The sequence below is a fragment of the Haliotis cracherodii genome, unplaced genomic scaffold, assembly GCF_022045235.1.
Source record: "Haliotis cracherodii isolate W230 unplaced genomic scaffold, xgHalCrac1.p SCAF_13, whole genome shotgun sequence".
In the NCBI taxonomy this organism is placed as follows: domain Eukaryota; kingdom Metazoa; phylum Mollusca; class Gastropoda; order Lepetellida; family Haliotidae; genus Haliotis; species Haliotis cracherodii.
Genome location: NW_027266268.1, coordinates 39,252,567 through 39,265,990, shown reverse-complemented (window position 1 = coordinate 39,265,990; position 13,424 = coordinate 39,252,567). Strand labels below are relative to the sequence as shown.

Below are 13,424 nucleotides of genomic sequence, written 5' to 3'. Positions count from 1 at the left end.
CTGTTTGATAGCGATTGATAAACACATGCTTGTGATATTGTGAAAATCGTACAGTGGAATGGGTTTTGTCGCTTACACTCAAAGCCTTTTCCATCTGTGCATAACGTGTCCGCATCAGCAGCTGACTCGAAACCAATGAGGCAATGATGTAGCATATCGGCAGCTGTGTAAACCAAACAACGAGGCCTCGTTTGGCACGAGGAAGATGCGAGGGTTTTAGCGACCCCGTGTGTTTACCAAGAACGATGAGAAGTGTTTTATTACTCATAAGGGAACGGAGATGAGTGGTAATATTGGTATAATGTAACCTCCCTAAAGAGTATTCATGACCAACTCAATATGGCGGCGGTTTGTAAAAAATCGAGTAATCTAGTGATTGATATCTTGAGCATTGATCCACGCAATTGGAATTCGATGGCATGCATAAACCCATTAGTGACCAACTTGTGTTACTCCGGGACAAGCCGAATAGCGACTCGTGTCCCTCTCATGTCCATTTTTGCGACCGGGATCCGTCTTAGCGCAAACGGGCATATGTAAAACAATTGTCAACTCGTTGCGTAATGGTTCACATATATTTCCCCATATATTATATATATTTCAGATGCATTTTAAAGCACATCGGGACGTGTGGAATTATACAGTATGATTGCACACATTTTGCTGTGTTTTGGGTATATTGTTAAATGCAAGACATATGTAAAATGGGCGATTTTCGGAACTGTTCATTGTGAAGAGACGCTGACGGCTGTCATACACGGTGCCACGTCTGTTGAAAAACGGAAATGAGTTGCGGCGATACAATAAACCATTCCTTTGAAGATTTTGACATAGGTTTATTGAAAAAAAAACATGGACTACATTTCACATTTCGGTTGCAAAAGCTGAGGCACGCTCGTCACAGAATACGAAGATCTCGACAAAAACTGACGTGAGTGTTCAGTGCCCTGTTCCACAAGGCGATCGTTGCGCAACGCCAGCCGAAAGTCTGTTAAAGTATGGGAGTTAAGGTAAATTTAGCGCTACGATGGCCTTGTGAAACGGACCGCAGGTCGGTAACGAGCGTGCAGTGAGTTACAGAAAAGCATCTTTCATATACACCATCGAGTCTTGTTGCAGAAATTCTGTCTGGGGATTCTGTCACCGGTTGTTGCTGGAAGATAGGTTGGATTCCTGGTTCAAGGATGTGCCGAATCTGCGGACAGGATGTGACGCCTCTGTGTCAGATTGTAAGCGATTTTACTGCCGGAACCAAGGGGAAAAACGAAACACGAAAAACATCTGAGCATACGTAAAGGTATTTTTTTCAAAGAAACATGACCATTGAAGAGACACTCGGGTTTCTATGTCATTTTGTTTCATGGTAATTCCCGAAAGAACACACATCTTAATGGGTTTGTCAAGTAATACTGATGTAGACTGGGCGTGGTTCAGAGGTGTGTAAGATTACCATGACACGAGAGAGCCGACAGACCGCCGTCCCGGCGTAGTGGCCGAATACACCTGTCGACATTTGCTACGAGATAGGACAATGGGGGTCATCCGGTGAAAACAGGTTGGGTGTTTGGAGGCAGGGATGACAATATTCAAGGTTTGCGTGCCTGTAAGAAGTACTGTTGAAGATCGTACAGGACTGGATCATTGAACCGGGCTCGGAGATATGGAGCGACTGCTGGATATTCTCATGGGGCAGTTAATCATTCTAAATGTTTTGTAAACAAACAAACCGGAAACCAACAGGATAGAAAGTGTTTGTTTGTTGTTGAACGCCGCACTTATATTATAATGACATAATACGTACATAGACTCACTGATGATTCAAATAAGTGTTTTCAGATACTAAATAATTTTTACAGTAATAATGTAGTTTTTTATGATTAATTTGTGTGGCGAACAAATTCTATATTCGCACCTATCTGCCGAGATACACAAACGCGATATCGATGTTGTGATTTCTTCATACTCACAGCACGCAACTACCTATATGATGTACAACCTAGTTTCCTAGCCCGATCTACAGCGGTGCTTTCAAGGTAAATATTTGCAAACCTGTTGAGTCGTACCGACCCAAATGTCGCCACATCGTTCACATATCTTCAGGCTCCGAATTTAACTCTTGCTCCAATGTTTGTGGTTAATGCACATTAACATTGAAACTTTATCGTAAACACTTTGGCAAGGAGGTTTTATCAGGGAATTTATATATGTTTTACATATTCCCCGATTGAAGTAAGTTAAACATATGTTCTTAAATATCCGGGGCACGGGTGGTCCAGCCGTCTCAAGTGCCGCACTTCGCTTTGCAGAGTTGCGTCCCTTGGACACGCCAGAAACCTATGATTGTGGGTTCGATTCCCGGTTCGCCCTGATTATGTTTCTAGGTTTGTCATCACCATACCCGTGCTCTTGGGTTTCACCGAAATGGTAAACGTCTGAGACCTGCATCACTTTGGGCTTTCCTCCCACATTAAGCTAACATGCCGTGATATAACTGGAATACTGTTAAAAGCAACACAGAGAGATTATTAGCATGTCACGCTTTACAATGTTGCAGATTAATCATATAGGAATTAAATACATAAGTCATGAAAACATATTCTTAAATGTGTGAAGCTATAACAATTTCAGCACTATGTAAGTATTGTTAAAGACAGTTCAATATAAAACATAACTTATGCATAATTATCATCAAGGGTATAAATACTCTGGGATAAATTTGAAGCTTCATAAAATAATTCATATCTTAAAACTCATTAAAAGGGACACAAAATGAGAAAGTGCTTTTCATCTTCAGCAGTGCAGATATTCAAAACATTACAATATTTACAAATTAGAAACAGCAGCTGGGCTAATATTACCATGGCCAGCAACCAAGAGTCTGTCGGTCAGCTGTCTGTCATTAAACGTTCGACAAAATGGCCGATTGGCCAGGCCACGGAAGCTGACGTTGTGACTGAGGTGCGGGATACTGCAGGCTGATCAGTGAGTGAATGAGTGAGTTCGATTTTACGCCGCTTTTAACAATATTCCAGCAATATCACGGCGGGGGACACCAGAAATGGGCTTCACACATTGTACCCATGTCGGGAATCGAACCCGGGTCTTCGGCGTGACGAGCGAACGCTTTAACCACTAGGCTACCCGACCGCCCCTCAGGCTGATCAGAGAGGTATCGATTTGTCAGTGATTTGTCTAGTAGTTTAAGTTAGGATACTTTTTGTTAGTCGCGACTTGACCCTCGGACAGCGGCTAGGCAGGTTGGCTGACGATCGCCTCCAAGATGGCACGTTGCCAATACTGTCCAGTTGTCAGTGTAGGACATATGCTCACTTGACAGAGTCTGTCAAATAAACCTTACTTGTTGTGAAATCACTTTACACTGTTTGCTGTTGTTGAGAATGTGCAGACCGACAAATATTTTGTTTTTCTTTTCACGAGAACAGGTGACTGACAGCCATGTCGACCGAGAGAAACTGGCGAACAGTTTGAACTGCACGTATTTGGATTTTGCATAAACAATAAAGTCAAGTCATTTTTTATTCATTGTTGTACTATAATACACGAATCAAAAGGTTTATTTATCGCCAAAAATCAATGTTTTGTTTAGATTGTCGAAGAATTAATGCCGATCAAACGAATAATTTAACATTCGCGGAATCTTAGTGTTGAGTGTAGACTGTGCGTGATAAGGTAAAATATCCAGATTAGGTAAAATTCCACGAATTCGATGCCGTTTCAGACGCGTTTGAATATTATGAAACGCGACTTCGTCTCTGTTATAAGAGCAAACTGTTTCTTGCCTTTTAAGTTTCTTATTTTAAAGGGGGCACGGGTGGCCCAGTCGTCTAATGCGCCATGATTCGCTGTGCAGAGTTGCGTCCCTTGGGCACGCCAGAAACCTATGATTGTGGGTTCGAATCCCGGTTCGCCCCGATTATGTTTCTAGGTTTGTCAGCACCATACCCGTGCTCGTGGGTTTCACCGAAGTGGTAAACATCTTAGGCCTGCATCACTTCGGGCTTTCCTCCCACATTAAGCTGACACGCCGTGACATAACTGGAATACAGTTAAAAGCGGCGTTAAACCCAACTCACTCACTCACTCTTATTTTAAAACATGACGATGGGCAATAAAAACAATAAAGTACCCGTGACGAGGAATGACGGCCTAAGTTCGGGACAGATGCTCCGTCATTGCTCGTCGATCGTAAATTATGTTTATATCTCTAAAGTATAAACTGACTCTAAAGCAATATTCCAGCAATATCCCGGCAAGGGACACCAGAAATTTGCTTCACACATTGTACCCATGTTGGGAATCGAACCCGGGTCTTCAACGTGACGAGCGAACGCTTTAACCACTGGGCTACCCGACTACCCGCGTATAAACTGAAGGAATATCTACAATTAGTAGTTAAAACGAAGACAATTATGTTTGTTGAGAGATCGATGTTAGCAAGACTTTGTATAACGAGGAACGAAGGGAACAAGTGTTGAAACGGGAATGTTGCAAGGAGGAAATGCTGGAATAACACGCCGGCCGATCAGAGGGCTGTCTTAGGTCACGTGGTTTGGTCTCAATCCAGATCGGTGACACCCGAGACTGTACGAAAAATCCAACTTAGGTGTGTCCACACAATATTAATACGTAACATTTTTATTTCATGTTATGATAAACCTTATACAAGATAGGAAAGCAACTTAAACTTATCTTTCACTCACATTCCGACTGGTGTCTCAACTTTGTGTTTGATTAATTAATCTCGTGTTTGAATTGCTAATCTCGTGTTTGAATTGCTAATCTCGTGTTTGAATCGGTAATCTCGTGTTTGAATCGGTAATCTAGTCGCCTTTTGACAGAGTAGAATAATAACAACAGATTACATTCATGATTTAGACACCACGGTTGCGGTACCTATTTTATTGATAAGCTTACAACAAAGAAACCAGTAAGAAGTACAACCTGTAAAGACCGCCCCCGTGGTGTAGTGGTAGAGCGTCCGCCCGGAGAGCGGAAGGACGCGTGTTCGATCCCCGGCAGCTTCATACCAAAAGACGTTAAATGATGGTACTTGTTGTTACCCTGCCAGGCGCGGGCATTAAGGCTAAAAAAAGGACTGGTCGGCTCGGAATCATTACACTGTGTCTGAATGGGTATTGATGTTGAACTCTCTGTGATGGGTCTACAGGTGTGCGAGAGACCGAGTGACACACAGAAGAGCATCATTTCGACGGTCTTTTGCTGCAACAAGATCGAAGTTGGGACCCGTGACCGACAGTGGGACCCGTGAAGATCCGGGGCAGATAGGTCACAAACACATGCAAATACAAGTCAAGTGTTCAGTTGAAAAAAACACTGGTACACATGGTACAAGTCAAAATAGGGAATTGCATTAGACATCATTTTTGTGACTGATGCGTCGGATTTGGAAATGTCCTCCATCTAACTCCCTTAAAACGTTTTGAAAGCTTTACTGATGCCTTGAATGTGTAACCTTGATCAAACAGTTTGTTTGGCGCTCTTTGAATACCAAGTAGAAAGAGACATCAAAAGATCTATTGATGGACTACAAGGTAAATAAAAGGATAATGATTATCTTATTTCATCTCACAACAGAAAACACTACCTTTACAAGTTTATTATTGAGAGGGCTATCAAAACAAGAAGGCCAGACTTTAACGACCTAATGTATGTGTTTCAGTGTTAGGCGATTAGTTTACTCAACATATTTTCATCACATTTAAAATTACGCCAAAGGTATATTTTCATAAAAAATACATAAAAAAACTTCAATTTAAAGTTCCAATAAGTAGAGTGATATGGATTTTGATAGAGTCTTGTATTAATGTCACCGAGTATGGGCACGATAAGTGGCAAACATGAATTAAATGTCCACAATTCCACAATCTTCAACGCTATTTCGGGGTGTACCGTGAAAATATCCCCATCAATATGTCGTTTGATTATGGAAGCAAATGAACGGAGGTCTGTTTTGAAATGTACATGGGCATTTTCAACAGCGGTCGTCCTGATTGCGCGGTGTGTGGATTGACTAGGTTTTCTTGTCCAGACATCATGGCTGTAATACTTCAAAAGGAATATACCATCCCCCCGATGAACTATCTTCCTCACCAGACACACGCATTTGTTGATATTGCACAAACCCCGTTTCCCCGTACATATTTGCACAAAGACAATGGTGTAGTTCATATCGATAAGTCTGTTCCTGTTGGCTAGCTCTAGTCAATAAATACCACTTAACTTGGAAAAGATAAATATTTACAATCATAATATTACGTGTCTCGTTTATACTGTCAAAGAAATGAAAGTCCCAACATTATAGAAACAAATATCCCATGAACATCATTGTAAAATAAGACCTTTAATTAGATTGTTTCACTCATTATTCCTGTTCGAATAATACAAAACGTCAACGCCAGAAAACAAACAGTCTCGATGATCCACCGATTCCATTGGTCGTGAGAGCCAATTTAGCCGTGGAAATGACACGAATTGATGACTGGAAATCAGTGGCACCGGGTGTTCGTACCACTGTTCGAAATTTTGGCCCTGAGAACTGATTGCTACTATGGTTAGAAAAACATTGAAGTGGGCAACAATGACTAACTAATGTCCTACACTAGACATAAGGCACCCGTTCTGGTTTAACAGTTGGAGTAAGTGAATGAGTTTTCACAATTATGACCCGGTAACTGGGGGTGGGCAGCGCGAGTAAATGATTTATTACCCATGTTTTCTATTACATTACAAGGGGTGGTGGGGTAGTCTAGTGGGTAAAGCGTTCGCCCGTCGCGCCGAAGACCCGGGTTCGATTCCCCATATGGTACAATGTGTGAAGCCCATTTCTGGTGTCCCTCGCTGTGATATTGCTGGAATATTGCTATAAACGGCGTACTCACTCACTCACTAAGCCAGATACCCACCCACTCACACACTCACCCACACGAGTTCAGAAGCAATAATGAAGTCAGTATCCGACAAGCCAATTTGAATAACTGTGCCTGTCCCGAGCTTTAGCGAGTTTTGTAATATATTTATTACCTACGATGAGGTACGTCGGTACGTTGCCCTTTATGTCATGTTACAAATAGATGTTCAAGGTTAAAGAAAGGAGCGCTTTCGACTTGCCATTCGAGATACTTCACTGTTAAATCTCCGCACATCTGCTCACGTAGTCTACCTACACAAAGTACAGTAGGTCAGCATTCGTCTGTATTCATTGTGTATGCATAGATAGGAAAGTCCTCATAGCCGTGGGCATTCCGGGGTAACTAGATCACCAGGAACCTGGCTTTTGACTTCGTGTCATCTTACCCTAATTGCCTGGATCGTTGGTCACAATATAAATCACTGGAATTTCTGAACCAGACTCTATTATTTAGGGCGCCAGCTTGAAACAACAACCAAACAAAGACCTGACTGATTCCCTTTGTTGGGCCAAGTTTTCAACATGAAATTGTATTTACAGCTAAATATGAAAACAGCGTGTAACTTCTGGTGTATTGTATTCGACGACGTGTCGAGTTAGGCTCTTACACCAAGTGATGAGAGGTGTGTTATGTTGAAAGAAGCACCAGATTAACATTATTAACAACAGGTAATACATAGCTTGGAAGATGGTACTAAGGGATGGGGAGACAGTGAAGATGGTATCGATACCTATGTGGTGCTTATTTAATAAGTAGTCGGCAGAGTTGATGCGAAGTCTTGCCAATGTCGTGAAGGATGATCCTGATGGGTCCGATTCTGGTCTGGTCCACTTGACTAACTTGGTAGGTTACTGGTTGATATCGAAGACATGCTGCACATGCTTACATTCAGACGGGAGAGTCTGGAGAATTCCACCGCTTGGACACAAACTAAGATAAAGTTTCATGTTCAACTGGACATCAGTCCACATTTCCAGGTGTTGCCCTCAGTATAGAACTTACCAGCCACGCCCTTGAAGATACCCATGAATGGTGCTACCGTCAATTCAACATACAGCTGCCCCCATAACATTGGGCATGCTCCTCTGTTCCCCATAGTAAGTAAACCGGAGCGCGGATTCTGGACAACGTAAACTTTAGACCAACAAGATATACAAGAAAACCAACACGGCGGCAACAAACTATCATGTTTTTATTTGAATGCTAGGCATGTTTGAAACAAAGTGAAAAATATTCTTTTAATATTACAATAAGATTACTTAACGAAATAATAAGATCCTCGTCGGTCTCTCTGCTGCTTGTATTTACCAGTTCTTCTCGAAAAGTGTTCTGTGACGATTTAGACGCAATGAAATCCCCCTCATATCCGTTTTTCCGCGAAGTTTGTACAGTACACGCATTGGGTTCAAAAACACACTTCCCAAAATGGTTTCGAGACATAGACTTTGCTAAAATGCTATTTACAGGGTATCATTCTAAACTAACCTCAAACAAGCATGAATTATGACCCTACTCCAAATGACATGACAAATCTGTACTTTGAATTTTATACACGTGCTCAAAGAAGAAGACCTAATTTACAATATTTGAAGAAGAAAAAAACCCAACAAAAACATTTACACCATGTAACAAATGTTTATGATGGGCCATGCTTTAAATAAGTTGAACTAACACTTACATAATATCGTATAGCAATACATATTACCTAATTTCATAATTGTCAAATACATGCAAGTCTCAACTTCTTGACTCTCGAACAAAGCTATGCTGTTTTCAATCAAACCAACTGGTTTAATCAATAATGCTTTCACAAACACCGATGACATATTACATTATTGTAATTCTATACTACATGTAAACTTTAATGATGCGCAATATGTTCGAGTATCAACGATTCAAATTTCATCCCCATCAGTGAATTAGGATGCTATCCCAACTTTAATGTTAACAGTTTTACCAAACCATCTGACACAGCCAAGAACAAACGAGACGATGTCCCCAAAGACTACCAGGCTGAAGAAAAACGTCACGACACCGGTGCCAATAGCACCAACCCCAGTTGCAGATTTCCGAGAGTCAGGGGCACTGATTCGTTTCCGTATTGTAGCCGACAGTGTGTCTTTATCGAGAGTCAGGTTATTTCGAACCTCCTCTAAAATGCTGTCAAGCTGTTTAAGAATGTCAGCCTTGGTTCCTTGTAACGTCTGCTTCCAGCATGGACAGGAACATAGCAATGACACATGCGCAATCGTGGACGGATATGACGTAACTATATCTGTTGCTGTGGCTGATACGACTTGAACACTGTCACTGTTGGGAAGAACACTACCATGCATACTGGTTGGAGGAAGGAGACGGTCAAAGGAAAGAGTAGCGGATGTGTCCAACACTAAGGTGGGCAACAACATAGTGGTTAGAACATTTACAATTCGAGTGCTTTCGCTTTCTGTCTGGAATGTGTCCATCCCTGTAATCAGCACGTCTATTCCGCTTGTTGATGGCATTATCATGGTCGGGGGTCCTTGGAATGTATTCATTTCCGTGTCAGCTGAAGTCAGTATCAGCGTATCACCAGGATAGTTCTGGGTAGTGCTTGTCACAGATGAATAAGGTCTTTGTTCTGGGGTGTCGGTGGTGAGTGTAGAACTGGGCCCAGCAAACGTCCTACTTGTTACAAGACCTTGTATCACAGAAGAGTGACTCTCCTGAGCCAGGGTTTCTGAATGAGCATCTGCAGTAGGACGGTTGTCTTGGGAGATTGAACTGTAAGTGCTGCTGTCTTGTGGCATCACCGTAGACCCGAGCGTACTTTCCTGAACAAACTCGTCACTTGTGAAGCTGATTGTGCTGAGGTCCATTAGATCAGGAGACGAACTTGGACATGCATCTGAATAGACACAATATTCAATATGCAAAGTAGAATTACTCACTATGACAAAGTAAGCATAACATAACATTATTCCTTAAATGTCATACAGAATGGAAAGCATGTTCAATGATAAAAAATAATATTCGTGAATGTTTTGTGCAGATAGTATCCATTGTTTTAGCTTCATTAAAGAGCATAAATGTTGTAAAGACATTATGTAAAGAGCTTACATTTGTCTGAAGAGTGGGAACGGAGGAAGGACATGTGACTTCTTAATGCTATCATGGAAGTTCTGAAGGTCAACTTCGGAGAGTAATTAGTCCAGTTATTTTGACGAAACACATTCCATTGGGCGTGAAAGGCAGACTAGTGATTATGAATGAATGAAAAGAAAGATAGCAGCACACACATCAGGAATACCAACACACACAACTGGGCACGATTTACTTCTGATGACGTTGGAAATATGCTTCTTTCTTTTCATTCTTAGTTATTCAGTATTTTTTCTGAAATATTTCGGTCGATGTTCGAAATTTAGTGAAAATGAGTCAATTATGTTTCATTTCTTTTCATTTTATATCCGTATATCGTTGGTTGGTTGGTTGTTTAACGCCGCACTCAGGAATATTCCAGCTTTATGACGGCGGTCTGTAAATAATCGAGTCTGGACCAGACAATCCAGTGATTGATATCATGAGCATCGATCCACGCAATTGGGATCGATGACATTCATCAACCAAGTCAGCGAGCCTGACCACCCGATCCTGTTAGTCTCCTTTTATGACAAACATAGTCGCATGGGTTGCTGAAGACCTATTCTACCCTGGATTTTAACGGTTCCGGTAGGATTAGATGAATAAATATGTTACAACTTCTAAACACTAAACTGATTTTCCATTTGGCACTTGTGTGGCATAGAACAGGAATGTTAAACATGCTACTGTGTTTACATAGCAACAAGAAACATACTGCGTGAAAAGTAGGATCTTTACTGTTATCTCCTGCCCTTTTACGGTGCTAGTAGCACCTTAGTGTCTTTGAAAAATGGCAACTGTTGGTCAGCAGACGCTGTTCTAACTGCAGGTCAAGTAAATACCCGAACAACCGGAAGCGTTGCGTCTTTCGTCGGTGTTCTCCCGCCGCAACAAATTGTTTGAATGATTTCCAATTGTCCCGAGCCTCTTTAAGGAGTTTTATACCATAGTCATGTTAGAGACGATAAAAATAAGTTTACGAAAAGAAATCAAACCTGCTTTACTGCTTGTGATACATTTCCTGCAGACAGAAATCAACGTCGAACAGCAGTTGGCAAATCTAGTTTTACCCAAGATATGTCAAAATCAATCAAAAGCTTTTTGCTTCAGAACACGCTGTGTTACAGCCTCTCTGCCAACAGTATCTATATCTGTGTGTGTCATACCGTTGTCAGAGGTGCCGGAACTTGCTGCCTATCGGTTATTTACTTACATCGCATAAATTTAATTGAAGTGTTTAATAGGCCTTCAGCAACCCATGCTTGCCATAAAAGGCGACTTTGCTTGTCGCAGAGGCGACTAACGGGATCGGGTGGTCACTCTCGCTGACATGGTTGATGCATGTCATCGTATCCCAATTGCGTAGATCGATGCTCATGATGTTAATCATTGGATTGTCTTGTCCATACCCGATTATTTACAGACCGCCATCATGCAGCTGAATATTGCTGAGTGTGGCGTTAAACAACAAACACACAAACAAAAGCTTAGTGGGACTTACCACTGTTACCTTCTGGAGATTTGACTGGTTTCCCAGGAAGTGCTGAATACCCGTAGGCGAGATTGTTTCGAAATCCATAGGTGATCAATCCATATGCGGGATGGTCATCACTGCAAGCAACGTTACCGATGCCCTGTTCAAGCTGAACAAACAACAATGTCACGTTCAGTTGTTCTATGTAAATATCCTGGCTACACACCAACTGACTGTTGATCCACACATTTCTGTGAAGTCCCCTGGGTGCCTCCATCTGAGCATAGGACCTATACCCTTCAGGGGAGATAACTCTATAATACTTTCTATTTTCCGTTGATGGTTGAATTACAATCATGACATTTGAGTGACTGTCCTGGCTTGTTCCGTCAATGATTAACATCGTTAAAAGGACAGGTGAAGATGATTCAATTTTTGAAATTTGAAGTTTATCCTTTATATCATAGAATTCACCTTCGTTAATGACAGTCAAAGTTGAACTGTCATCTTTGACAATCGCAGTGTTGGATGTTGAAGCAACGATTCTGTAAAATCCATTGACACTTGGTGGAAAGGGACCAATGGTGAACTGAGACCCTAATAATCTTTTGGGGGGTATCTGTTCAAACGTAAAGTCGCACCCAAAGGTGCCAACTTTATCACAGTAGCTGCCAGAGAACACGTTTGTTGGGAAGGGAGTGAAGACCTGGGACCCAGAAATATCCCCTTTGCATCTGAGCAGTGTGATCTCATACTGAAATATGTACACAGGTATGACATCACCATCGGTGTAATTAACACCGTTTATTGTGACAACTGTTGGTGATCTCACAGTGACCATGATCTGTGGACTATTCATGATACCAACGATTGCAATCAATGAATTGCAAGTGTCATTTTCTGGACAGTGCGTGACGACTCTATGAGAGAAGTAGCCCCCAACCAACTGAGGATTTGCTGTGTAGGACAAAGCAAACGTTTTACCCTTTGTCAACACGTTCACAGCAACGCTGTTGTTACTGACAACATGGATCGCCTTCTGACTGTCCCCCCCTGATAGGATGTCAACATGATGATCCGCCCCGAGAGACATGTTCAGGACTCCAGATGCATCTATTGAATCAGTTATCGACAGCGCTGGCTCCGTTGCTGTAAGTGTGATAGTGGTTCCTTGATCCCCAGCCATGGAGATGGTCGTCTCCACGTCTTCCCCACCATCACCTGGCAGCATTAGCCAGAACGAAGTACCTTCTATCTTCCAGGACTGGGCTCCTGAAACACATAGAATACCGTATTCGATGTAATAAGCGCTCTCAAAATTAGAAATAGGGGGCTCTTATTAGAATATTATTTTGGTGGATAAAACAGAGTTGAAAGATAAATTTCGTGGTTTATGCTGACAGCCTGAAATGTTTATGTACGACAGATATATTTTTCCAGAATTTCATTGCCCATAATTAAGGGTGCATATAACACACGAGTGTGTATTATACGCGAATAAATAAGTCTTGTGTACATCGGTAGGGGTGACTAATTGGGATTGTTCACTAGTCAATATGTTAGGAATTATCGCCGTAGGCGCTTATTAAAGCGGGGCGCTTATTACGTCGAATACGGTATATACATAGACACATAGACTATGTACACCTATCACCCCTGGGAACGACTATGACATCTCCATCATGTAATTGGTATCTAATCATATATGGAATCAAACCAGGCTTTACGGACCCAGGTTAAAATGTCCCCAGCACCCATTGCTAGTTGTAAGAGTGGGGATAGAATTGAACCCAATCAACATATTGTGCAACATCTAGGATGCGTTTTGCTGTTTTACAGACGTTCTTGCATAGTGTGTTTGTCATCAACACTTATTT

The 13,424-nt window shown here is 41.7% G+C and overlaps 2 protein-coding genes across 2 annotated transcripts; both read right to left on the bottom strand.

The window, feature by feature from the left end:
• Nucleotides 1-8,869: 8,869 nt before the first annotated feature.
• LOC139459331 (uncharacterized) lies at nucleotides 8,870-9,808 on the bottom strand. Its single transcript, XM_071240786.1, has one exon. The coding sequence runs from the start codon at nucleotides 9,806-9,808 to the stop codon at nucleotides 8,870-8,872; it is 939 nt and encodes a 312-aa protein (XP_071096887.1).
• Nucleotides 9,809-11,560: 1,752 nt separating this feature from the next.
• LOC139458703 (uncharacterized) lies at nucleotides 11,561-12,778 on the bottom strand. The gene has a single exon (XM_071240114.1). The coding sequence runs from the start codon at nucleotides 12,776-12,778 to the stop codon at nucleotides 11,561-11,563; it is 1,218 nt and encodes a 405-aa protein (XP_071096215.1).
• Nucleotides 12,779-13,424: the final 646 nt, after the last annotated feature.

Bases quoted from the DNA above. Each gene is read 5' to 3' on its own strand.
- LOC139459331 (XM_071240786.1), bottom strand. From the start codon at position 9,808: ATGGACCTCAGCACAATCAGCTTCACAAGTGACGAGTTTGTTCAGGAA.
- LOC139458703 (XM_071240114.1), bottom strand. From the start codon at position 12,778: ATGCTGCCAGGTGATGGTGGGGAAGACGTGGAGACGACCATCTCCATG.